This window comes from Balearica regulorum, chromosome 21 (genome assembly GCF_011004875.1).
Source record: "Balearica regulorum gibbericeps isolate bBalReg1 chromosome 21, bBalReg1.pri, whole genome shotgun sequence".
In the NCBI taxonomy this organism is placed as follows: Eukaryota; Metazoa; Chordata; class Aves; order Gruiformes; family Gruidae; genus Balearica; species Balearica regulorum.
This window is the reverse complement of record NC_046204.1, coordinates 1,126,884-1,153,127: the sequence shown is the minus strand read 5'-3', so window position 1 is coordinate 1,153,127 and position 26,244 is coordinate 1,126,884. Positions and strand designations below refer to the sequence as shown.

At 53.6% G+C, this 26,244-nt stretch overlaps 1 protein-coding gene across 12 annotated transcripts in view; it reads right to left on the bottom strand.

The window, feature by feature from the left end:
• Positions 1 to 26,244, bottom strand: part of MEGF6 (multiple EGF like domains 6) — a 98,479-nt gene that overhangs the window by 7,091 nt on the left and 65,144 nt on the right. For 7 of the 12 annotated variants that reach the window (XM_075773520.1, XM_075773521.1, XM_075773522.1 and 4 more), the window contains 24 exons: positions 21,602 to 21,727; positions 20,587 to 20,709; positions 20,060 to 20,182; positions 18,078 to 18,215; positions 16,340 to 16,462; positions 15,726 to 15,848; positions 14,416 to 14,583; positions 14,019 to 14,150; positions 13,749 to 13,877; positions 11,868 to 11,996; positions 11,566 to 11,700; positions 11,226 to 11,360; positions 8,634 to 8,759; positions 7,528 to 7,659; positions 6,979 to 7,107; positions 6,436 to 6,567; positions 5,893 to 6,021; positions 5,159 to 5,287; positions 4,621 to 4,749; positions 3,754 to 3,882; positions 3,443 to 3,571; positions 1,136 to 1,264; positions 876 to 1,004; positions 97 to 228 (listed from right to left, as the gene is read on the bottom strand). In XM_075773520.1, the coding sequence (XP_075629635.1) occupies positions 97 to 228; positions 876 to 1,004; positions 1,136 to 1,264; positions 3,443 to 3,571; positions 3,754 to 3,882; positions 4,621 to 4,749; positions 5,159 to 5,287; positions 5,893 to 6,021; positions 6,436 to 6,567; positions 6,979 to 7,107; positions 7,528 to 7,659; positions 8,634 to 8,759; positions 11,226 to 11,360; positions 11,566 to 11,700; positions 11,868 to 11,996; positions 13,749 to 13,877; positions 14,019 to 14,150; positions 14,416 to 14,583; positions 15,726 to 15,848; positions 16,340 to 16,462; positions 18,078 to 18,215; positions 20,060 to 20,182; positions 20,587 to 20,709; positions 21,602 to 21,727 (3,138 nt within the window). The remainder of the gene's footprint in view (positions 1 to 96; positions 229 to 875; positions 1,005 to 1,135; positions 1,265 to 3,442; positions 3,572 to 3,753; positions 3,883 to 4,620; positions 4,750 to 5,158; positions 5,288 to 5,892; positions 6,022 to 6,435; positions 6,568 to 6,978; positions 7,108 to 7,527; positions 7,660 to 8,633; positions 8,760 to 11,225; positions 11,361 to 11,565; positions 11,701 to 11,867; positions 11,997 to 13,748; positions 13,878 to 14,018; positions 14,151 to 14,415; positions 14,584 to 15,725; positions 15,849 to 16,339; positions 16,463 to 18,077; positions 18,216 to 20,059; positions 20,183 to 20,586; positions 20,710 to 21,601; positions 21,728 to 26,244) is intronic. The other 5 variants (XM_075773525.1, XM_075773529.1, XM_075773532.1 and 2 more) reach the window with 3 other exon arrangements.

Below are 26,244 nucleotides of genomic sequence, written 5' to 3'. Positions count from 1 at the left end.
CGCCGGCGCTGGCACGGTGCTTTCAGGGCGAAGCGCAGCCTCGGGCAGCAACCTGCACAGTCCATGAAGGAGAAGAGGAACCGAGCGTGGACTCACCCAGCTGGCAGGTGGGGCCATGGAAGCCGGGGGCGCAGACGCACGCCCCGGTGACCGGGTGGCACTCCTGGGTGGCTCCGGCACACTGGCAGATCTGAGCGCAGCCCTCGCCGAAGGTCCCTGGCAGGCAGGCTGTCAGGAGAGAGGGCACCGAGGCGACTCAGATTCACTTAGCGGGAGCATCCCAGCCCTCTGTGCAAGACTTTTTTTTAAAATCTTTTTATTTTAAGCCAGGATTAAGGAAGCCTTTTATGACAGTGAAAGTTCTCTGCCACCCAAAAAGCAAAGGGAGCCGCACACAAATGTTTCCTCGACTCCAGGAAAGACTTGGATTGAAACGAGAACTGAGTACTTAAAGGCATTAGATGCCTTTCGCAATGCTAACCCTACCTACCCTCACATTCCCGCAAGCTTCCATCCCCACGCACACAGACATCACTAATACACCCGTCCCCTGGGTAAGGAATGTGCTCACATGCCTCTGTCTCTTCCAGACTTGCTCATACCCACAGGAGCTCATTTTAATACTGATTTATTGCTAATCCTCTGGATAAATACATAGCTCCGATTTCCCACTTGGCTCCCCGTGCTTTGCTAACACTCTGCGGGCACGCACCCAGCTGCCAAAACGTGAGTTGCTCCTTGGCACAGCTCGCTGCTGGGGCTTTTTTTTCTTGTTTTCCTCCCCCCCCCCTCTATTTTATGTAGCAATTGCTTGACCCGTCATGTTCCCAGAGCCTGTCAGCAGAACTGTCAGAGGATCACTGCCCTCTTCGTACATTTTTCACATCCAGAGCCTGCAAAGCCCGGCGGGCAGCCGCACCGGCCGGTGACGTGATCGCAGGGCACTCCCAGGGGACAGGCGCAGCGGCTGGCACAGTTCTTCCCGAACGAACCCGGCAGGCAGGCTGTGGGAAGACAAGGAAGGAGATGTAAGTCTCCTCTCTGGCTTTCCAGCTATTGTTAATGTCTGAAAGGCATGAGAGAGCGGGGGGCCAGCTCCCGCCCTCAGCGCCCGGCTGCCGGGGTGCTGGCTCACCTTTCTCACAGCGCCGGCCCCGCCAGCCACGGGGGCAATCGCAAGCGCCAGTAACGTGGTGGCACGACGCGTTGTCCCCACAGTCGCAGGGCTCTTCACAGCGTGCCCCGAAGAGCCCCTCGGGACAAGCTGCAGAGATGCGACCACAGGAGAGACAACAAGTTACACAAAGAAAGGTGACGCGGGTCTTTTTCACTGCGGGTTCTGCAGGCACGCACTTCACTTTACGTCCCTTTCATTCCTGCCGGGTCAGAGCGGTGCTGTGACAAGCCCAGTGCCATCCGCCAGCCCGCGAAGGCATTATCGCTCCGGCAAGCAGCGCGGCTGGAGCAACCAGCCCCTCTTGCCTTTGCTCCGGTGGCGATGGGCAGCACCAGCCCGGCAGCGCGGGGACTTGCACCCACGTCCTCACGGCACGTACGGAGTGGGACATCGCTGCACGGCCCAGACCTGCCCACGTGCCCTCTGCTCGCAGGAACACCGGTGTCTCAGCAGCATCACCGGTCAAATCTGCTCAGGGTACGAGAGCGTGAAGCGTACCGCTGGCGGTCACCTAATTCAGCATGAAAGGCTTTTTTAACTGCACCACGTGTTTTCGGAAGTGTTATTCCTGGCACTGTTTAATGAGAGCTGGGTGCCAGCACAGTATATTTTAGTCACGGCAGCGATCGTTTAGTTTTGCTGCTTCTTCTGTTGTCACAGAAGCACCTGGTTTCTAAAGCAGCTGCGTAACAAAATGTGTGCGGTACCAGGATTATGCAGACGTTAGCACTGCAGGTGCAAAAAATCTATGAAACTAATTTTCACTTCTGCTTTGTGAACGATGCAAAAAAATCAGTAAGTCCCTGTACAACTGTCCAAACAGGTTGCTGGGCCACGCAAGGGCCAAGTTTGTGCACGCAGCTGTGGTGAGAGCGTGGCTGCGGTGTGCACACAGCTCGGCAGGTATTTGCACATACACGCAGCTTGAAATGCAGCTCTGTGGGAAGGCAAGGAGAGGATTCTAGCTTTTCTTTAAAAAAAAAATAATCATACGCTTTCTGCATTTACAGGTGGGGGTTTTAATTAACTTATATCGAAAGAAATTTTAAAAGCGAATCTGGGAGTGAGCTCAGTGCAAGCAACTGCAGGCAGGGTGAGGCAGGAGAAGTCCCCGTGCAGCGCAGTGTCACGGCAAACTGCCCTCCTGGCTATGATGGCCACAGCCAGAGGGGCACGGGGAAGCCCAAGCCCCCGAACGCCCCTCCTTTGTAACCTCCACCCCGGCGGCCTAATACTGCCTCAGGACGGGGGACTTTGCTGCCGGGGCTGCTGCGCTGTGCGACTTCAGAAGCGTGTGCCACAACGCTGCGAGGGGATGACGTGCCCGAGGACGCGGCAGCATCCCGCTGCTTGCCCTCGGCCGGCGAGGCGAGCTGTAGGTTCGACTCCGCGGCCGAGTCTGGGTCAAACTTCCCAGCCTCTGCGACCGGAGACGTGCCGGGCAGGGACCCCGAGAGCACTTTGGTGTGGCTGATGGCAGACACAGCCGCCGTGGGCAGCTCCCTTACACCAGACTTCCGCTGACAAGTAATGTCACTGGCCCGAGACGTGCTTTTTACACTGTAACATAAGGAATACGCCAGGCGGAGGAGTCGTGACCCCTGAACGGGGAAGGAGCTTGTGGATGTCTTTCTGGTGTGCTGACACTCCATGTTGCTGCCCTTAGTCCGGCCCGTTGCCTTTTCAACGCTCCCGCATAGTCAAGGGCTTGCCAGGGTGGGCATTAATTTACGGGTGAGGTGACCCCATGACAGATGTCATTACTGGCTGGAGCCAGGCATTTAGGGTCAGTATAATCGGGCCAGATACAGGGAAGAGTAGAAGAACGAATGGAAAGGAGATGATTGTTACTCTTAAAATAAATGGAACAGGCGAAGATCTTCACTTGGCATTTTGCTTCCCCTGTGTGGGGTGTGGGCAGGGGGAATTGCTGCCCTGTGTTGCATCCCTGCCCTGATGCCTGGGGGCCCATCCCTTCAGGGACCCCATCCCTCTCCCACTGGCACAGTCGCAGGCTGCCGTGTGGCCTCGGTGGCACCATCGCTTTCGGACAGCCCTCAAAGGAGAGCAGAAAGCACAGCGGTGGGCAAAACCAGGGCACCCAGCCGGAATCACGGCACCCGCGGGCTCTCTCTGCCGTGCTGAAACCCCAATTTTATGTCTTTGCTTAAAAATCCCCTGAGCCCCGGCACCCCATGTGTGCAGCACCAGGGCACTGATGCAGCACGTGGTACCCGCGGTTAGAACCCCCCGTGCCCCACTTACGGCTCTCGCACTTCTCGCCCATCCACCCGGGCTGGCAGACGCAGTGGCCCTTCTGGCGGTCGCAGAGCCCCCCGTGACGGCACTCGCAGCGCTGCCGGCAGCCCGCCCCGTGCTGTCCCTGCGCGCACTCTGGGAGGAGGCACATGGTGAGACGTTGCGCCGGCACCCACCGCCCCGAACGCACACGGGGAAGGACCGCACCCCCCAGCGCTGTGCACGTCACCCCCAGCCTTCAGAGGAAAACAAGTCCAAAACGGGACAAGTTTGTGCCGGAGCCCGTGTCTCAGCGCTGCCGACGCAGCGCTACTCACCCAGCTCGCAGGCCAGCCCCATCCACCCCTCGGGGCACACGCAGAGCCCTGTGCCGGGGTCACACGTGCCACCGTTCTGGCAGAGGCAGCGCTGGTGGCAGTTCCTCCCGTAGAAACCCACCGGGCACGCTGAGGGAAAACCAGAGCAACCACCCAAGTCAGGATGCAGGTCGGAAGGCAAACACCACGCCTCTGGTATCCTGCCGGAGCGACAGGCAGCCCTGAGGCTGCGGAGCTGCCCACACAGAGACATTTGGTGGTTTAACCTGCTCAGGTAAGGTAGTGACGACACGGGGGGCTGGGTGCCTGATCTCTCTAGAGCCTTCTTAGCTCCGGTGGTGGCAAATACACAAAAGAAAAAAGATTGGGCGAGTTCAGCAGCCAGGAGAGACGCTCAGCTGGTACCCAGCGCCTTCGGTCCTGAGCTGCAGAGCATCCTCCTCTCCTAGACCCAGATAGTGCCAGTGTTTGGCAGAGAAAAAAAGCCATTTAACCGCAGGAATAATTGTCCTCATGCGCAGAGTTTCGCTCTGCGCCTCAAGGCATCGCTGCCTTGGTGTCTGAATGCTCAGTGCAGTGGACGATCAAGCTCTCACTCCGAGTGCTGCCACGGAGCCCCGAGTCAGTGCAGTTCCTGGTGCTCTCAGGGAAGGCAAACTCCTGGCTTCTCTCTTTGTGAATGAATCAGGACGTGCTGCACAGCTAATTACGCTCTTAGTTGCAGGCCGCCCTTGCTATCGTACCGTCTCAGCCTTTTGTAGTTGCTACTCCACTGAAAACTCCCACCCACCCTGAGAAACGGCATTTGTCATGCCCGGCAGTGGCAGCAGCCAGCCTGGGTTAGGAAGCGACCGTACGGTGCGTTACCTTGCTGGCACGTGGGTCCCGTCCACCCGGCGGCACAGACACATCGCCCACTGACGTGGTTGCAGGTAGCGTTATTGAAACAGTTGCACGTCTGGCTGCAGTTCTCGCCGTACCTGTTCTCCTGGCACGCTTCGTGGGAGCAGAAGCAGGCGTAACTGTTAGGCAGCAGGTATGGATCGCATCAGCCAGACTCCTGCTAACCACCCTTGTCTGGGAGAGGAACCAACGCTGGTGCGTGGCTGCTTGGACGGCTGCCTGAGTTGGGTTTTATGGTGCTAGGGGGAAACGACAGCCGCAGTCTACAGGCGGCTGACATCCAAACACGGGCACTGTCGTTATCATCAATGTACATCATTTATCTATTTGGAAACTGTTTTGCTGGATGCCCAAGCCCTCCTGACATTCAACAAAAACGTGCTCAGCCAGAGCCCCCCGGTCCCTCTCCGAAACCAAATACTTCTCTGCCGCACAGAATTAAGGAGGGCTGCTCCGGCCTCGCTCCATCCCGTCCCCAGCCACAGAGGCCGCAGGTACCTACCCTGGCCGCAGTGGGGGCCGTCCCAGCCGGGGGGGCAGTGGCACTGGCCCGTTGTATGGTCGCAGCGGGCACCGTTCAGGCAGTCGCAGGCTTCCCGGCACTCCAGTCCATAAAATCCATCAGGACAGGCTGCAGAAAACCAAAGATAAATCCCCACAAAACGCCTACACAGAGAGCTGGAAATCTCCCAGCAGAGAAGAGATGCCCCTTGGTGGCCTGTTTGCCGATATAATGCCGCGGCAGCGTGGCAGCCACCTGGTAACGGCTCTTCCCCCGGCAGGGCAGCAGAATATTGGATGCCTGTCTGTTACAGACGCTCGAGGTACAGGACCAAGCTGTGGTGCAGCAGGAGAGCAGCGGCACCGGGTTTCTGTCCACCGAGCGACCGAGCAGGTTGGTGTGGGAGCCAGAACCCTGCACCCAGGGACCCCTTGGAGAGGCCGCTCCAAGACCCCGTGTGCAAGGTGTGTACACACACGGTGACCAAGGCGGCTGTGCGTTTACTCCTTGTTTACATTTTGTTAGTCTTTTTTTTTTTCCCCTAGACCTTTTCCCTTCAGAGTTAGAACCAGAGTCTTAGCAGCTTGCAGACATGTGGTTTTCCCCACCGCCACCCCGAGGGATTCTCTTTGCTGTAACGGGATAGCAAAGTCCCATTTGCAGACCCTGCCGGCAAGGGGACCGTGGTCCACGGGAGCCGCTGACAGCGCTGGGTCCCCGGCAAAGGTACCCACCGTGCTCACAGAAGGTTCCTCGCCAGCCCGGGCTGCAGGTACAGGCTCCGCTGACGTGGTCACAGGCAGCCCCGTTCTCACACTGACATTGGTGCCGACAGCTCAGCCCGAACCACCCTTCCGGGCACTCTAGCAAGCAGAAGCAAACGAGCCTGAGGGGTCTGTCCTTTCCTGGCGTCCCCAGGAAGCCACGCTAAGGCAGGAGCTCAGGCCCTCAATGGAAATCACAGTATCTGGCAGCTGCTTTTTTATCACGGCTAGTGGGCTCTACCCTACCCCCTGCAGACGTGTACCCACGTCACCCACCACCCCCAGGACAGGACCGGACTGGCCAGATCACGGACAGGGCGCAGGGACAGAACTTCTGTGACTGAACCCAGAAGCACTGCTGGAGAAATCTGCTCTGCGGCTTCCTCCGCTGCCTTCACAGGGGGAAGGCAGGAGCCTCCTGCGCTGCCTGTCCGATGCCCTTCCCTGGAAAACGGATCTGTGTCGTTTGGCTCGGCTCGAAGGCGAGCAGGGCAGCCCGCTGGCAGCACTCACTCTTCTCGCAGCGGCCGCCCGTGTAGCCAGCTTCGCAGACGCACTGCCCTGTCTCCGCGCTGCAGCTCCCATCGCTGTTGCTGCAGTTGCAGGTGTGAGCACAGTCGGGGCCCCAGTGACCTGCATCGCAGGCTGAAACACAGGAGGGAACCGGCCCTTAACGGCGTGCGCTCCACTTGCTCCGCTTCTCCGGTGAGCAAAGGGGTGGGCACAGCGCTGCCTTCTCCTCGGGGTGTTGTGTCCATGGATTACAACCGCTCGCTTGGGCAGAAGGACAAACACGGCTGTAGGTCCTCAGAAAACCCAGTGGGACAGTGAGAGCGGGTGCTACGTTAGCACGTATTTGATGTGAATTCACTCTGCAAGCAAGCCCGCTACAGAAAGGCAAGCGGCACCAGCAGGACAGAGCAGAGAAACCTAAAGGATGCCAGAATATTTTGGCAGACGCACAGCATGAAGATGACAGCGAAGCAAATGACAGCGTAGCTTTGCACAGGTCAGTGTCTTCTAGGAGCGATGGATACCGAACAGCGGGTACAGTACCTCTCTGGCAGTTATAGCCCGTCCAGCCAGGTGCGCAGCTGCACGTCCCCGTCACAGGATGGCAATGTCCATCGTTCCCACAGCTGCAGCTCAGCTGGCAGTCTGGGCCGAACCAGCCGGGCGGACACGCTGCCAACGCAGACAGGAACTCACTGCAAACGGCTGCTGTAACACCGCGACAAGGGCTTCCCTCCGGACAGACCCGGCGTGGGGCTTCTGCAGAGCTGCCACGAGCATGGACGCCCCTTGGCCGAGCTCTGGGCTGAGCGGGATGAGGGGCTTAGGGTTTTACCTCCCTTTCTCCTGATGCAAAAGTCACCAGTGTGAAGACAGGACTAGAGGGAGTTCAAGGGAAGAACCCAGCCCATGCCCCAGGGCGAGAGGCAACGGAGGGGCGCACGGTGCTAAGCCCCGCTCTGACGAGCGCAGCGGTGCCTGGTCGATAGCGGGATGCTCTGCTCACTAGAGCAGGTACTCCAGGTCAACCTAACTAACGCCCATGCCAGCTGGAGACAGCCGGTCAGGGACCCGGCGGCAGACAGCACTCACCGTCCTGGCAGCGCCGGCCGGTGTAGCCGGGGGGACAGAGGCAGGTTCCCGTGGCGGGATCGCAGCTGGCGTTGTTCGCACACTCAGGACAGATCTCCTGGCAGCCCAGTCCCCAGCGACCGTCAGGGCAAGCTGGAGCGCGGGCAGAGAGAGAGGACACACAAGGATCGGGATCACAGCCCAGGCGTTACGGGGAAATGTCTATTTTCTGGTGCAGGGCAACGGGTCCCCTTCCTCGTTCGTGTCCGTGCTTCATGCAAAACATAGACTTTTGTTTGGCAATACATGGCTACTAACAGGGACAACACTGCTTTGGTTGTTTTATAAACAGCGCGTGAGCCCCGGGTAAGTGCTATTCTGATCTCACTCCAGTACTTTCATGTCGGTTTTGGATTCGCATCTACTTGTGGGGGCCTACAAGGGCTCCTCGCTAGGAAATGGTGTTGCTGGCAAAGGGTCTTCGCAGCTGCGCTCACACCACTGGACGGCACGTTACTCAGCAGCGCCCAGAGCTGCTTTTAGTTGCGAAGGAGAACCAAAAGGCTACGAACTGATAAAACTGGGGCAGGAATCCTTGTTCAACTGCTGCTAAGCTGCTCCAGGGCCTGGAAGAAAGTCAGTTCAAAATGTATGGTAAGCACTGTGCATGTGTGGGTTTATTGCTCAGCCGAACTATTAGGAGCAGGACATCTATACATGACTAATATCTTCCAGCTGCTGTAATGCTGTATAGTCATGTAAAAGATTTCAATTTAGGATTCTCTAGTTTTCCAGCAGTTAAAGAGTAATATTAAAGGCAATTAAAAGTACACATCAGTAAAGACAGACCCCTTTCCTATGTTAAGGACTGCAACAGCCAAAAATATCTTCATCGCCTTAGTGTTCATGTTGTTTACTTCCTTGGAGTTCACTCAGCTTCCACAGCAGAGCTACGGAGCTGAGGCTATTGTTTCAGACTTACCATTGAAAGCTGCATTTTTTCTAATTTTCCATGAAGATGATTCTAATTGCACTAGATGCTTTGAAAACTCATTTTAGCAAAAGAAAAGTAACAGCTATAGGCCTAAATCCCTACCTCGGCGCATTTGCTGCTGTTGCCTCCTCACCTTGGCCGCAGTCGTGTCCGGTCCAGCCCGGCAGGCAGAGGCACTGCCCCGTGGTCCGGTCGCAGGGCGCTCCGCCACAGGAGCAGGACTGCCGGCAGCCCGCCCCGAACTTCCCCTCCGGACACTCTGCAGGGAAAACAGCAGTGAGAAAACTGCCGCTCCGGAGGTGCCTTTCCCAGGAGCACGCTGCCCATCGGACCCCGCGCGCCACAGGAGCCTCGGGCTCCGTGAGGAACAGCCCAGCTGGGAAAGGTTCCCATGCTGCAGAGGAAGACCGTGCTCATGAGCCTGGACGTGGCCGCTCTGCTATCCACACTGCAACCTCCACTGTCTGCCTGAGGATCGCTCCTCTGCTGTTGCTTGTCCTTTCGACAAGTATTTCTTCATACAAGAGCGACCCAGTGCCCAACGGCTGAGGCCAAACCGGTCTCCAACCTGTGAACACGATTCTGCAAAATAACCGGCGCACTGGCCGCTTGCAGGCACCGACAGCGTGGCAAACGGGTCAGGGAAGATGCGCTTTCGCTCTGCCTCCGAGCCACGGGCGCTCATCCCAGGGGCGCTGACCCAGCCACCCTGCTCGCTCGGTGCTGGGGTGCAGAACTCCACATTCACAGCCCCCAAACCTGTACTATCCCTTGACTTTTATAAGATGCTGGGAGGGCTTTTTACTGCCCTGGCTGAATGCCTCTGGAATCTGGAAGCCAGGCTTTTAAGCAGCAGCAAGGTTTGCAGCCAGTATGCTGATGTAAAGCAATAAAGAAGGAGCATCCTCAGCCACAGGAGCAGTAAGTGCTTTCCCTTCCCTCTGCTCCGAATGCCAGTGGTACTGCGGACACCAGAAAGCTCGGTTTGCTCTTTGTACCCCGTTGCACAATTTACCAGCCAGCTAATTATGTGCAGACTGAGGGCCTCAGACCCAAAGATCCTTAAATCCTCTCTGAGTCTCCCAGAAGAGCTCCGTGCTCGCAGACCTTTTTGTTCACTGAAGCCAATGTTTCGTAAGGCTTCGGCAGATGCAAACACACCAGCATTCACAAATCACGGAGGAAAAGCACACCAGCGTGTAGATTTCAAGTGACACAGTGGAGTTTTTGTTATTCCTCCTCTTTGCTAATTGATGGCAGATGTTTGTCTTCACCCTTTAATAATTTCCAGATCCGAACAACAGCCAAGAGCCTACTATTTCTATACAAATATTTGTGTTATTTCCTGTGACTCCCCCCTACAGGCTTTAGCTCCTTTCTGATTCTTTTTAAAAATACCCCGACCGAAAGCGCCCAGCCCGCCGAGGCGCCGCGTGGCTCTGGAGGCAGCAGCGTCCCGCCGTGTCGGGGGGGCTCCGGGGCTGCCGGGACCCTTGCGAGGGGACGCAAGCCCTGCAAAAGCTGCTCGCATCTCCTCCCAACGCCATTTAGCTCTGTTAGCACTTGCTTGCGCTGGAACTTTCTGTGACCCTCTGCAGCTTTTGTTCTGACCAACACCAGCTATGTTCTACCAGTTGTGGCATTATGCAAGACACTCATGTGCTAGCAGCTTAATTAGCTCAATAGCCATAGCCTTTGGTTGGTGTGGATGGAATGCTGGGTTATAGATAAGTTAGTGCAGAAATTCCCGGGATGCTTGAATCAAAACTCAGATGCTGACCACCGCAAGCCTCTTAATGCAGCGTGTCTTCACATGTGGACTTCGAGAGTCCAATTTTTTTGCATTTTCAGTTGGATCCTGCCAGTTGAAGTGTGGTTCAGGAGAAGACAACCTCACAAGAGCGGGAGGTTGGCGTGTCAATCGCCGATCAGCTCTGAGGCTGGCACAAGGTATTATTTTCCAAGACCTGTGTTTGTGTTTTGTCATCATCACCTTGTGCCAACGACTCACTGCCTTTAGGTTCACTCAAAACACCTTTATTCGAAGAAAGTCAAGCTCTCTGAAACCCCATCTGTCTCCCAGGATCTTGGAAAGCTGCGCCCTCAGAGCTTGAGTGCTCCACTGCAGGCACAGAGCTGTGCAGTTTAGTGACCACACTGTCAGCTGGCCCTTTATGTGAAACTGCTCCAGGAGGTTCCTACAGAGGCAGAAGTTTAAATCCTACTGTAAATGAAATAAAATATAACATTTTCTTTTCCACTTGCAGATCAAATAGAGTTTCGGTATGGAATAGAGAATGGAGCAGAAAACACGATACCGTTCTGCTGGGCACTGATTGCCTGGAAGCAGAACGGCGTGGCGGGGCGGGGGGGAGCTAACGAACGATGTCACCTTATCTACACAGCAGAGGTGCCCAAGCAGCAGGATAAAGTGAGAGCTTGTTCTTTTCTGAATAAGAGTCGTTATGCATGAGAAATCCTGCTTCCTCGCTTTAAGGAGATCGCAGGGTTTTACAAAGACCTGCAAATGGCAGCTCCTGTGTCCTCTAAAGCCATTTGACTTTTCACTCATCAGATCAACTGGGGCGGGCCAGGGGGTCTGAGAGAGCACAGGAGGAATTCCGCAAGTCCTTTCCCCTTCGTTTTGGGAAGAGAAAGTTCGCATGCATGAGGAACAGTGGGCTTACAGCACACCTGGAGTCCCCTCGCAGCGCCCCTGCCTTACCTCGGTCGCAGTTGTCCCCATGGAAGCCTCGGGGACACTCTTTCCAGCACTCGCCCGTGACATGGTCACAAGACACTTCTGGAGGGCAGCTACATTTCTTCCTGCAGCCATCGCCGTAAGAGCCAGGGTCACAGTCTGTTAACAATCATCATTAAAAAGGAAGAACATCTGGCATTACTCGGTTGACCCTGAAGAGCGGGCAGCCCCAGCTCGCAGCGACGGGCACTGACCAGCACCCTCCCGGGCCGGTAGCTGGGTGCAGAAAATTAGCTAGGAGAAAAGAAAAGAGGCTGCGGGAGGAGAAAAGGGGATGCTTAGTGACTACTTCTTGGCAACTCACTCGTCTCGCAGCGCTTGCCGCGGTAGCCGGGTTTGCATCGGCAGGAGCCGTCCCTCTTGTCGCAGTCCTGCGTGTTCTGCTGCACGCAGCGGCACTCCTCGGAGCACCCGGGGCCGAACGCCCACTTTGGGCACACTGGGTGCAGAGGGAGAGAGCTGGTCAGTGACCCGCGAGGCCAAACGACACAGGGCAAGGGACAGAAACTCTGTCACCCGGCGCTCGCCCTTCCCAGGGATGCTATCTAGAAAAGCTGTAATCTGAGAATAATATATATCGCGTAAAATAGATGAGGACAAGCATACCTAAATGGCAGTACCGTCCATATAAGCCAGGATCGCACAGACAGGCTCCGTAAATCCGATGGCAACGACCCTGGTTGGCACAGTTGCACTTTTTCCTGCATTGTTTCCCGAAAAATCCTTTAGGGCATCCTAGTAATAGAGAGAGATTTTTCTGGGCAGATGAGCCAATTTTGGCCTGTCATTTTATTTCCGGCAGCCCACAGGAAAAATGTACCAAAATCAAAGCTGCATAGCATCAGAAATGAACCTCGGCAAAGGGTGCAGTGGGTGTTGAAAAGAAGGCTGGCTTCTTTTCCGACCAGCAACGTGCTCGTGTCTCCCTGCAATAAGGTAATGATGAGAGCGATCCCACTCCCTGCGTCAGCTCACACCCGGATTGCTTCGGCACTGCTGTGCGTGCACAGTGTCACACAGCGTGTCACTCCCTGCCACTCGCCGGCCACACGAGCTGCCTCGAGGGGATCCATCAGCTCTGCACCTCGCTTGAGATGGTAACGCCGGGTGAGCTAGAAATCTACCCTGCGGGGCTCCAAGAAGGCAAGGTTTTTCATATGAAAGTAATCCATGAGGCCGTTCCGATTGATAAATAACAGCGATATTTGCACTATTAAGGGAATAAGATTATTGTTCTTTCTCTGTTATGCTAAAGATGTTAATATTAGAAGCACATGGCAGACAGACTGTGTCAGACCGCTCGGGCCAGCGCCTGCCCGGGCGGCAGATGCCTTCTCCCCTGTGATAAGGCTAGCAGACAGCTGAAGCAGAGGAAATGCCACCCTGGGACAACAGATCAGTTCTTCACTGTTTATTTTAATCTTACCTTCCTGTTTTTTCTCTGTAACCCTCAATCACCTCCTTCCTACAGAAAGAAGAGGTCGGGGTATCTCTTGCATTCATTTACATTCTGCTTCGGTCTCCTCCTTCCGTAATGGTTCCCAGATGCTCCTAACCATTTGTCTGAAGTCATTTTGTCTCAATCTCTTATTGTCTCACTCTTTCTGTGCTTCACATCTGTGCCCCCCAGATTTTAACTCTTCGGGAGAACAAATACCTACCAACAGCAAGTGATCCCTCCTTTTGCACCACTTTGGGGCCTCTTCTCACAACTTTTCAATGCTTTGGTTTTCCTTCAGCAGAAAATACCTCCGCAGTGCTGTAAATTTACTGCTGAACACCCGTTTTTGACATTCTTTTCTGTGTCTGTCACTGAGCGTCCAGGGAAACAGAGATGGCTGCCCCTGTCATTGCTGAGTAGCAGGCAGGGACTGCAAAGCCCTTCCGTGCAAAGGCAAGACGTGCTACCTGGAGCACTGTTTTGTGGGTGAGGAATCCCCTTTACCACCTCTTCCTTATTAAAACGACATTTTTCCACGCGAGACTGAGTCAGATGTGCAGGGACGTGTCAGAGCCATCACCCTGGCGTGGTTCGACAAAAGAGTCGCAAGATGGTTTGTGTGACCAGCTACAAAGGGAGCAGTGTAAGGTGTGCTGTGCAAAACGCTTTAAGGCTGCAGAGGAGCACAAGTGGAACATCAGAGTGGCATCAGAGATGGCTGTACTTAATTGCCATTTATCAAATTAGGGCAAATGCTCTCCTAACCCGTGAAGAGAAACAGAAAGGAGCTACCTCCGCAGGCTGGGGAGCATCCCTCGCAAATCACTATTGCTATTTCCTCACAGGAGAACGTTTTAGGGAGAAAAGGAAACCGCAAGGGAGGCCCCGGTGCCGTGTGCTCGGTTTCAGGGCCCTGCAGAGGCGCCGTGAGGCGAGACATCCTGCACCCCCTGGTCCCCGCGCCTTGCCGAGGGCTGCGGCGAGAAGGAAGGGGATGGCCCTCGCTGCCGCGCGGAGCGGGCGACGCCGGAGAGCCGCAGGCTTACCATCTTGGCAGAGCTCACCGGCCACCCCGGGCGGGCAGCGGCAGGCGCCCGTGGCGGGGTCGCAGGTGCCGCCGTTCTGGCAGCGGCAGGCCAGGCTGCAGTTCCTCCCGAAGGTGCCGGCCGGGCAGGCTGGGGGAGAGAGAGCCGAGGCTGAGCCGGCTGCCGAGGCTGAGCCGGCTGCCGCAGCCCCGTGCGCGGCCGCAGCCCCCGCGCATCCCGGGGCCGGGACGAGAGGAGCTTTCTCGCCCGCTGCCCTCCGGCATCACTCACTCTGGTTACAGAGGACGCCGGTCCAGCCTGCCAGGCAGTCGCAGCCGGACTCCTCGGCGTTGCACGTGGCTCCGTTCTGGCAGTCCTCACAGGTCAGGCTGCAGTCGGGGCCGAACGTGTGCTCCAGACAGACTGCAACAAGAGGCACCGTGGGTGAAAAGCCTGCCCCAAGGCTGCCTCAGCATCTCGGAGAGTTTGGGCAACCCCCCCCCCCCCCGCCCAGGGCTGCGGCAGAGCTAAACGCATCTGGGCTGTGACACAGGTTCTGTGTGCGTAGCACGGGCACTGCACAAGCCTGGTGGGGCACTCACCAAACACAAATAAAGCCAGCACACACGATTTATTCTGAAGACTTCCAGGCAAAGTATGCCATTTACCACTGCTGAAAAATGCCCACCAAATTTTTCTGAAAGCGTGTGCTCTCCTCTTGCTTCCATCTCTTCCTCCTCTTCTTCATAATCGTCATTAAAGAGCTGGGTAAATTCATCTCGCAGGATTGCAACATGGGGGATTGGGCGGATAACGGGGTGCCGACCATCCAGCGCTTCCACAGGGTCCTCTATAGCTAGGGAAGCAGTCATGGAGATGACAATGTCAGTGTGGGAAGGCAGACAAGATCTCTAAGAGGTGACCGGTAGGGCAGAACCTCTGTAATTGGAAAGGGAAACCAGAAATATCTGTACAAGGTCAGTGCATCTGATTTGGCACGGTTTGCACCACCGATCTCTCGCTATATTGAAACCTCTACAATTTGTGCAACATGCTTGCTTGTTTGTTTTGGCTAGAATGGGCACTGGCCAGCTAAGTGACTGCCAAATCTATGGGAGAAGCTTTGATGTTAACCTTGACGGGCAGCTCTGGCTCCTCAGGTCGCTGAGCTCGCGCTCACACCATCGCCTTCGCCCTGAGCCACTCAGCTTCCTCCAGCTTTCAGATAAGTTAATTTTTTTTTCTGGAAAAATTAAACAAGATTGCCCTTCTAACAAAATTAAGCAATGCATTTCAGCTTGGTGGTTCTTTTGGAAAGAGTATTTACCAGCCACAGGTGTCCTTGCCGAGCAGGGTTACAAGCGAGGCAATCAAGCTAAGCAGGGGCACCCTTGGGGGCCGGGGCAGAGGCTGCGGAGCCTATAAAAGCCAGGGGCCAGAAGAGGCTCAGGTATTTTGCCAGAGAGGTGCTGAGTGCTGCTCTTTGGGGTCCAGACCTTACAAAGCCTTTCCGGGGACCTGAGTGATGCTGCTGGGGGTCACGGGATGAAGAGTGGGGTGTTGGCTGCCCTACTAAGCGAGTAAGTTGGGTAATGCTGTCTTTGGTGGTGGGATAAAGGCACTGCCACTTAAAGATAAATGCATTATTTGTTGCAAGGAAAAACTGTAGGGGCTGGTGACTGTGGAAAGGGCTCTGGTTCTTTGGTGAATATGGAGTCATCGCTCCAGACTGTCATATGTGTGGCTGTGCCAAAATCCCCTACGCTTCTTTGGCAAGCACTGTGTAACGTGGTTGGGATAGGAGTGAAAGCTTGCCTCTGGTGGTGTGAGTCCCTGCCACTGCTAACAGCAGTAAGTGCTGTGAAAAAGCTGAAAAAGGTGTTGTGCAGGGCCAATGAGCTGCAGCCCGCGCCGGCCCTGGCTCGGCCGGGTTCTGTGCAGGGGAGGCTATGCCGGGCTATGCCGCTCACCCGAGCGGTGCGCGGACGTTGCACTTACAGATGCAGCTCCTTCGGTCGTCATCCAGTTTGTATCCAATCTCGCAGCCACACTGGAAAGACCCTAGCTGGTTCTGGCATGTGTGTTCACATCCACTGTTACCTGAAGAGCACTCATCCACATCTAAAAAACCAAAACACCTGCTTGGAGCTGGGAGAAATGGGAAGGAATGCCTGGCTGCTGGCAACCAGGCAGGACAACGTCTTGTTCCCTCTATTAAGGGCTCGTGTTAGTCACTGTCTGAGCTGTATTTTATACAGACAGCTTATTTGCCTGTATCTCTTGGGTGAAAATGATGGGCAATGCTGGCCTCTGGGGTTGAACACAAAATGGTTTCTGTGGATTAGTGGAGTCAGACCTGGACCGACTCAATGTGAGAGATCCTGACTGACGTCGGTGTGTTCAAAAGCCCCAGCGCTTCTTTCAGTTGTGCTGCACTAGCGTATGGGTTAGAGTAGCCGAGTTGCCTTAACAGTAAACCGAGGGGGTTGACGAAATACAAACCACCAGAATTAGGGGAACCCGTGCCGCGCATGTCTCTTGCCGCACTGCAAGGCTGAGGACTGCGGCGTTGCTGGCTCGCTTTGGGCGTCCAGCTAGATCTTTCTGCTTACCATCGCACCCACAGCCGTCTGTGCTGAGCCTGTATCCAGCGTAGCAGGCACACTCGTAGCCTCCAGGATAATTGTAACAGTCTTGCTGACAACAGTGAGAACCATCGTCACATTCATTGATATCTAAATAAAACCCAAAGGGCACTGGATGTTAATACACATGTAGCTTTGCAGTGGGGACAGTACTTGTTAAAATTGCTCTGTGACTAGTTGTGGTGAGCCTTCACTGATCTGCCTGCCACGTGTTGAGCTACTATTCTTGCTTTCCTCTTGAAATAAGTCAGCTTTATGTTTACAGATAGCCTGGAGAAAGCAAAGCTCCTAGGGCTTTAAACTTCAAGCCCCTTGTATTTATGGGACTCCATTTGTCCACTCTGCAGTGGAATTACCGTGGTCCCAGGTAGCAGTGGGGTTTGTGAAGCATCCCCTACCTCCAGAGGAGGCTGGAACAAGGAGGTATCTGGTAGGAAAACCAGTAACACTGCTGGGCTACAGGAAGCGTACTGGGCTTTGTAGCATGCGAGGGAATAATGTTCTTTCAGAGCAGAATTCAGGTCCTGGCTTTTTTGTTCCCATGTTGTGATGCTGTATGCAGACGTCTCCTACCGCTTCCTCAGCGGCACAGAGGAAAGCAAAAGTCCTGGGGCTTTCAGGTTCCTCTCCCCTGGCAGAGGAATCGCCCCCCCTTTGCACTAGCAAGGGTGGGTGCCCGTGGCAGCCTGCTCAGGAGGGTGTCTGTTCCTGACGGCTGTCCTGGACAGACACCCGCCTGGAAAGCTGCAGGAAGAAGGTGGTACTGAACAAAGAAGGAACACATTCAGGAATTATTTCCTGAGTAATCTGAACTGAAACTCTACGCTGCACAGAAATACCTAAGTACTGTTTTGAATCACTAAACACTGTTACTCTTTGCTGGCACCCTCCTGTTTGCTGGCTTTATAGGAAGAGAAGTCTCTAGGTGTAAGTGCCTCACTGCACTCGGAGGCACAGACCTCCAAGTGACCTGCAGGAAGGGCACCAGGATTTCTTGCAGCTTTGGACTGCCTGAGGGATGGAAACACCCACCCAGCCTTGTTCTGCAAGTCTGAGTCACGGCTCCCAGCGTGAGCACAGGAGTAAACCACGGCCCGACCCTGGTGCAGGAAACGTCTGGCTAGTGAGCGCTACAGTGGGTTTCTGACAGGTTATTTACTGCAAGGGGCTCAGAGCAATGCGATATAAAGTGCATGCCTCGACTTCCTAGCATTTACAGAGCTCAAGGGGCATTTCACCTTTATCTCCCCATTAATACATACTTTATGGAGCCGGATAGGGCTGAACTATACTTGGCTTGCAGCTAGTGACTCACCCACATCACTCATCTATTCCAATTACACTGCTGCTTCCTTTGAGATAACAGGCAAGACGGTACATTTCGAGTATCATCCCTTCTAGACATAGGCTTATAGGTATCTGAGATGTGAGGCTCTGTATTCGCCAATGCCGCCTTAGACCAGTTCCAGCAGGGAAAAACTAACTAGTTCTGAAGTCAACGTTCACTGTCCAGGTAGGTCTTGAGCAGAGGTTTGAGGATCTCTTCAGGTAGCACAATCTCTCATCTCCTTTTACTTTGCATCTGTTTCTAGCCTTGTTAACCTGTTTGCAGTGTGTATGCACGTTGTAGCTAGCGTACGGAGATCCTCGTCGTTACTTGAGGTGTGTTTGTAAAACAAGAAACGTTCCTTTCCCCCTGCCTTACCAGTGCACGTCTTCTGGTCCTCTTCAAGCCGATAGCCAAAGTTACAGGCACAGGCTGGGCCAGAGCTGGTGTGGTGGCACGTATGGGAGCAGCCTCCGTTGTTGGCTTCACAGCTGTTCACGATCTCCATCTCTATCCCTGGAAAAGGCAGACCGTTAGGGTCCTGCAGTGTGGGCTGCACATCTGTGCACAGCGGCTGGCCTGTGCCTCCCCTCGGTGCCACGCTCGAGCGGGCGCCAGCGCAGGCAATTTCCAGCCCAGCTCCTCGCACGTGCGTGTTTGTGCACACAGCCTTGCACAAACAGGGCTGGGGAAAGGATGAAAATAGTTTTGTGCAGAGGCCACCGCTGGGCTGGGAAGTGATGTACAAAAATAAACCAATGGATCCTAGGCAACGCCCCGTGTAGCCTCTTTGGGACAGACTTGTGGAGCAGGCTCTGGACAATCTCCGAGATGAACCAGACTGCAGACAAAACTGCTCCCATTCCTGACAAGCTGCAGTATGTGCTGCCAACCAAAAGTTGGCTCAGTCCGAAGTGCAGAGCTGTTCTGATGCCAGCTAGAAATGGGAGCAGCACAATACAGCTAACTCCGGAAACATCCAGATGCCTACAGCTAGAAACGTTAGTTACTGACATGTCAGAAATGGTAGGCGCAAACATCAATAGCAGCCGTATATCTCCTTAGCTTGGCAAACTTTATGTAAACTGAAGTCTAGTTAATTAGGCTTTCTTAAACTGAGAGGAACTTGTACCATGGAGCTTTGACTCAGTCCTGAACCGCAGGAAAACAATTTCTGCCTTCAAGAACATTTTTGAGTTTTTAGTGGAGAAGGATGAAAAAGGGGAGCTGGATGCTTCCCAATGGATCTGTGCGGGTCAAAACCAAAAGCTGTGCCATGGTGGAAGACTGTCTTCCAGATTTCACAACGTGAATATAGTCCGTCTGTCTTCCCTTTTCTTATTAATGCAAGAACAACCAGGGCTTTGCACAAAAGTGCTAGAAGGGGCAGGGAGGAACACTTTTCACACAGGAAGGCTACTTCATTCTATAGTTGGCACCAAAGTAGAGGTATTGCCAGCGGTTACGGCAATGAGTCACAACTGGAGGAGCCATGTCAGAACATGACTGGGGCTTGTGCTTCTGCTGTCAACAGTGACCCTCCAGGGCTGGCATCCAGGGGCTGACCTGGAAAACCAAGACTTGAGCAGCAATAAAACTAAGCTTGTTGTCACCTGTGGGCCAGTTAGCTGAAGCCACAAAGGGGAACCTTCCCTGCTGCATCGGCACAGTGCTAGGTGAGAAGGCAGCCAAGATTAATTAGCCATAGTCCCGGCTTTCTAATCCAATCCTCTGTAAGCCGTGCTGGTTGTTGTGCATCTTCACGCCAACAGCTGAAGGTAAATGTGCAGTTGCACACGAAACTGGGCTATGGGTTGCTTTTTTACAGAATATGCAGTGTGAGATAAACCACGTTCCTAGGAAGAAAGGTGTGTACATGCTCTGGACTATTCCTGCTGATGTGTATCAGCTGAACAAAGATGTATGGACAATCTGGCTCATTCTTGCACAATAGTGTTTATTTCTTTTCTCGATGGGAGCAGATGTGATCACTATACTAGCTCAATTCCTTCTTCAGTTACACATCTGCAGCTGACTGAACTCATCCAACCAAGTCCCCAAGAGCAGAACTTGGCCTATTTTGGAGCCAAATGGCTCCAAATAAATTGCCTAAACCAGCAAAAGTAGCTTCATGGTAACTTTAAAGATCAAAGTTCTTATCTTGGTGGGAGAGTAAACAGCCCCAAATCTGCTTGTGAAATTCTCCAAAAAAGATTGCTGTAACCGGGCCCCACCAACTCCCAGCGGACAGCGCACAAACACCCCCCAGCTGCAGGGATCTCCGCTGCCCTTTGCTAACCTGCAGAAGCAAACCTGCCCACCGTCCCCGCCTGAGCGCGAGGGCCGCACGCAGTACTCACGATAGCATTGCTTGCCATCTGCCCCCAGCTCGTAGCCCGGGTTACAGGTACACTTAAAGGAGCCGCGGGTGTTCAGGCACTGGTGTGCACACATGGCTAGTCCAGTCAGGCATTCATCCACATCTGCAAGAGAAGAGCGATCAATAGGCAAAGCAGGTTCTGCCATAAACGTTCCTTCAAAGGGCCAATTGTTACTATCTTCAAGTATTTCACATTTTCTTGCACCCTAGATTCTTTGCTGGGGTCCAGACTAACAAAGAAACGGAGCTAAGCGTTCAGAATTGCTGTAAAGCTTCCTAGGCAATGGGATCACATGAAACTCGAGTGTTGTTCCAGACGGCTCGAGCAGGGCTCTTGGACAGATGTCAACTGCTCGACTGAGCGCTTTCATGCCACCCCTCTGGAAGGCTTGTGCATCGCTCCGTTAAATTCACAGGCGCTGGCACTTACCAGGATGGAGCACTCCCTCACCCCGTGAGACAGAGCTGTGTTTTCTCCGGGAAAGCTGTTCGGTGTAGGGAGCTCACCTTCGCAGGTCTTACTGTCAGGCGCCAGCCGGTAGCCGGGGTGGCACTCGCAGCGGGGGGTCCCACGGTGGTTGTGGCACCGGTGCGCGCAGCCCCCGTTCCTGTCGGTGCAGGGGTTCCTCACTGCAGGTCAGAGCAGAGGAGGCAGGCTTATTTCATACCAGTCCCAGCTCTTACTGGCATTATGCTCTGGGGAAACCAGACCATCGCGCAGTTATGCCTAGCGAAAAAGTCTGCAATCTGTGAAAGACCACTCTTCACCAGACAGAAAATCTCTGCTACTGTTTACTGCTCCATCCGGGCAGGAGGAGTGACACGGCGCGAGATCCCGCAAACGGCCGGCGCTAATCTGAGGAAAAGCTTTCCAGCAGAAGCTTGGCATGGCCATGTCCCTCCACAGCGATGACAGAGCAAGTACTAGGCAAATTTGTTTCAAGTGCTCCTGTCCAGAGGCCTGCCGATCTCTGACCTGCTCCAGGACCTGGACAGATGCTACAAAACCCTACCGACTGCTGCATTTTTAATACCCCGGTTCCTTTTCCCTTGGCAGCTTCACAGCTAAAGACTTCCCTCCTCCTATTTCTTGAATGCCAGCTGCTACAAATGAGAAGATTAAACTTCTTCTGCTCTATATCCCCTTCAGCTTCTCTCCCTCCTGCAGCCGGGAGCAGGTCAGCCAGAAAGCTGTCTGCAAGCAGAGGGAGAAGATCCCGTCCCGCTGCGACACGCTGCTGTTCCTTCGCTTTCTCAGAAGCGTGCGTCTTCATACGATTTCATTTGTGTTGGCCACGCTCCTTCAGCTCTTCCTTGCCTTTCAGAATAAGCTGCAGAATATGGCCACGACAACATAGCATGCAGAGTTTTTACTGGAGAGGAATTCCCCAGTCTGATCTATATGACACCTGAGCGTGCAAGTGCACGCTCCCTCTTCCCCCCAACTCCCAGCTGCCCCTGAATAAAAGGCCAAAGCGAAGCTCTGCTCCCCAGCTTCCCGTGCACGCTGGAAGGGACTCACAGACGCAGCGTTTGCCGTCTTCCCGCAGCTGGTAATTGCGCCGGCACTGGCACCGGTGCTGCGTCAGCGTCACCTGCACGCAGTCGTGTTCACAGCCGCCGTTGTTCAGGGCACACGTGTTCACAGCTACGAGGCAAAGGGACGGAACGTTCACCACAAACATAACGGCACCCGGACGAGTCTCTTGCACGGGACCGGGGCGGATCGCGCGCAGAATTTAAAACTGGGGCACATTCGACCTGTGTCAAAGCGAGGAGTTCATGGCAGATTTTTGAAGTGTGCTAAGCGTGAGCCGTTGCTACAAAACTCTGTTCTGTATGCAGCGCACGAGAGAGGCCGCCCACCGTGGTGCCGGAGAGGGACCTTGGGCAGCCCCCCTTGAGATGGGGACCCTTTTCTTTAAAGGTACGATTGGCTCAACAGTGTCAGGTAGCAGCTTAAAATCGCTCTTTCCTACAGTAAGAGCTCCCAGCAGCAATCCCGGGAGGCGAGAGCAGGACGCGGGGCTCTGGGTGAGGTCCTGCAGAACATCCCGGGAGGGAAGGCGACAGCCAGCAGACATCGGCGCTGCCCGGGTCAGCCGGCAGGCTTCTTGCACTGCGTTACACCTGAAATTCTCGTAACTTTGTTCAAAGACGGTCACCGCGAGTGCAACGCCGCAGCTAGTTCAGGTTAATCACCGCTCGGGCACATTCTTGTAACAAAATGATATGGAAAACTAAGTTTCTGGCTCCACGCCACGCAAAGGACAGCAATTACAGCGGGCAAGGCCCCGCAGGTACCATCAGTTCTGGGAACACGTAAGGAAAAGTGTTTTAAGATGCATCCTGGATGTCCACACTCCAATCGGACCCCCCCCCCCGTTCGGTGCTCTGACTGGGAGATTTCTGCGTGAAAGTCGGGACGCGTGCGCTTGTCCGCACTGCGAGTAAGCGACGCTGTAACCGGCGGAGTCGCGCGCGCGGAGATGTGCTGGCGGGAACTGGGATTTCATCCGCCGTGCAGGCGGGACTGGGAATTGAGATTCCTGACTGGGGTTCCTGGCCGTGCCACGGAGTTTCTGTGTGGCCTTGCGCAAGGCGCTTTCCTGCCCAAAGGATTTCAAACAGTCAGAAAACAGAAGGTTTTTTCGCCTAGGCTACGGCAGCAAACAGATCTTATGACCGAACATGTGGACTATTTTCTCTTTACAAGCTTACTATCATTAACCAGCCTCAAAACAGTCACTGGTTTTTTCCTCCCCCCCCCTCTGGTCTTACAATCTGGGATTTCTCTGCAGGGTAAGCAACAAAAGCGTGATGTTTAACTGGAGAGCTGTCACCTTGAAACCAGCTAGCGGGCAGGGTTTGCCTGCTTATTGTCACTGGGCTGCAGCCACCCGGGACCACTGACCTGGTTTATCCAGGAGAAATTTGAGCTGGAAAACAAAGCGGGGAAGGACTTTCTGGAGAGGGATTCACAGACTCTGGGACATAAGCCATCCTGGGGTAACCACATGCCTCCAAGGCGATGAAAGTCTCCTCTTAGACCATGGCATGTCTCCTGAGTTAGCCTACCTACTCCTTAACTGGTGAGCATCTCAAACAGACACTGCTCAAGGAGCGGCGTCCCTTACGGGGAGACGGCCCTTTCAAGTCTGTTCTTCCTCTTACGAGACACGAGTGTTCCTGACACGCACAACATGCTGCACATCAAAGCTGTGTGGGTGCGACACGGCTAAAGCCCGGCCGTGGTCTGGGATGGAAAGCCAGACCTGGTTTCCATAAGCAGATTGGTACCATGAGTTGCGGTCTCGCACGTTTCTGCCCTATTTTTCAAACTGCAGAACAAACTAACGTGACGACTCTGAGGAATCTTGTAAGAAAGCTAAAAATATCTCTAATGAAAAACATTTCTCCACAAACTAACGCTTCAGGTAATCACAACGCCTTCAACAACCTCAACGGTTTTGCTAAGCAGGCGAGCCTGGAAAGCATATGCTAGTAAAAGTCTCTGCTTTTAACGAGGCCTCTGAATCCCAGGGAAAGTTGGGTCTGTCCAAGACGTGTGCCCAGGGTGCGGAGGAGCGGGCAGGCTGCAGGCAGCCCCCCAGGCTCGCTCCTGCCCGCTCCGAACACGTTTGCAATAGGTGGGCGTGCAGCACCGCTCTGCCAGCGCCACATCCGAGTGTTCAGAAGGGCATTTTCTACAGACAGAGTACTGAAAGTCATTTCATTAAGCCTCTCGTGTACATTAGTGAAAAACAAATATTTGGCACAGGGGGAAAACCAAAGGCAAAACTGTATATTCTTTTTTTTTTTTTGTCCTGCAAACAGTTTCTCGGCAAAAAATATGCCGTGACTCAGCTGAGGAGCACTCTGATTTCAAACTTAAAAACGAACTTCCCATTGTATGCCTCTAATTAACTAAACAACACTTGGGGGAATAAAAGTGACTTAATAGGGTCGAAGCATTGCCATACGCAACATATGGCTGGAGCAAGAACTATCAGTTTATGTTAGTTGTGCTGACATTGTTTCCTTTAATCCATTTGGAAGGAAACAACAGAAATACTCAATGTTCCTGAAAAGTTACGGGTCAGAGTTACAGTACTCCAGCTTTAGCAGAGATGGGTGGTCATTTTAAAATATTCTGATATGTTAAAGTGTTTAATAACATACATTCAAAAGTACCCATAAATAATGTGCTTGTTCTTCTTGGAGTGTGGGGTTTTTTTGGTTTTGGTTGTTTTTTTTTTTAAAAGTCAAACCAAGCTAATGCCTGCCAAAACATTCCTTCACATGGGAAAAGTACTGGGCCAATGTATGACAAGCCAATGCATCTTACGTCTACAATAACCTCCCAGTATGCAGTTATTCGTACGAATTTGCAGTCTGAATAACTGCCCTCCTTGCATATCTCTAAGAGACAATTTTTCAGAATGGAAGAAACGGAAGTCCAGGTTCTTTTTTATCATACAGAATTCAAGCAGACAGAAATCCTGTAAGGCTGGAGGCAGCAGACTTTCCAAAAAGAGTATTTCTACCTAGAAGAAGATCGGGGTGTCTCTCCCTGGGTTGTGCTGAGGCACCACACCCCCCCGATACCCCACGGCAGGCGTGTAAGGATGGAGTTTTGCAACGGCAAACCTGTTCCTCGAAAGGCTGAGGAACCTCCAGGCACTCTACACGCACGGCAACGCCTGGCCACCGCGAGCAGCTTGGGCAGGGGACGGACGTGTGTCCTGCTCCAGCGAGTCCGCCTTGGCCGAGGTGCAGCCGAGTGCCAGCGCCGCTCACCCCGGACCTCAACCGACGCCGTTTGCAGACCGCTACGAGAACGTAAAGGTGAAGCAGCGAGAACGCAGAGCGTTTTTCTTTCCTCCTGTGTTTCTTTTAGTGTAGCTTACTTGCTCTACTGTACTCTTCCAGCCTAATAACCCCATCCGAGCCTCCCCACTCTGCGATGATGACGAAGGAGCCGGCGCACGCTGTTGTCTCAGCCACCGCGGGTACGTTCCAGACCACTACGGGTAATGGGAACCAGAAGCCCTTCTCTGCCAAGAGACTGAAGCACGGGGAAGAAGTAGCTGGCATCACGGGCTACACAGCGTCCATGAGCCGCACGGCACTCGTGGCACAATGAAACGAGCAACGCGATTGCGTCCCGCAGAGCCCCCCACGGTGCGCTGGCTGGCCGGGGTGCTCGCACAGCACCACGGTTTTGCTAAGATACGAGCTAATTCAATTTAAGATTCAGGAATAATAAGACAAAGCAAATGAAACACGTTACAATTGTTTTGGGTGTCTTTTCATCAAAGCAAGGGCCTTCTAATTCCAGGTCTCCTTAGCGGGCTTCTCGCAGAGTAACAGCCAGTGGAGCTCACTGCTGGCCTTGTTTTAATTACTGCTCTTTTTTTTTTTCTGTTTACAGAACCACTCTAAAAATATTTCCATTCCCAGATGCTTTTCCTAGCTTAACATTTCTGTGACAACGTTGCCAAATCCAGTGTCGTCTTGTACATCACACAGATTTTTGTAATTAAAGCTCAGACAGATTTTCCACAGATGATATTTCATCGTCTGCAAGAGGGACTTGACTTCCATCCCCTCTGCCTGCAGGGAGTGCAGTGCTGCTAAAAGATGCCAGCTCCTACAATCTGACCCTCTTGGGCCCAGGAAATGGATAAAAAGGGATGAGAAGGATATTGTTGTACATGGGAAGAGGGTCTATGAAGATGTCACCTTTCCTTCAGATCCAAGTAACGTGCCATCAGAAGCAGCAAGCTAATACTTTAAAACTAACCGTAAGCAGCTGTGACGAGAACTGAGCACGATGTTCCCTTTTCCAGCATCACACGAAACCCTCGAGTCTAAGAAATGGCCGAGAAACGCCCCAGCATTTGCCCCAAGAAAAGGGCAAATTTTTAAAATGTGCGAGTCATCTGTGCAATGCAGGCAAATTAAAAAAACCTCTACGAAGAACATATGGACGATTACCCTCTGTGCGCGTAGTTCAAGCCCACACAAACCTTTACAGTTCTGTTCTCTATATAAATAGCTGCTACATTTGAGATTTCTTCATTTGAAGTACTCTTAATATAAATAGGGATACATCATGTAATCCCAAACTGATTTATCCTAACCTCAGACAATTTCCAGAAA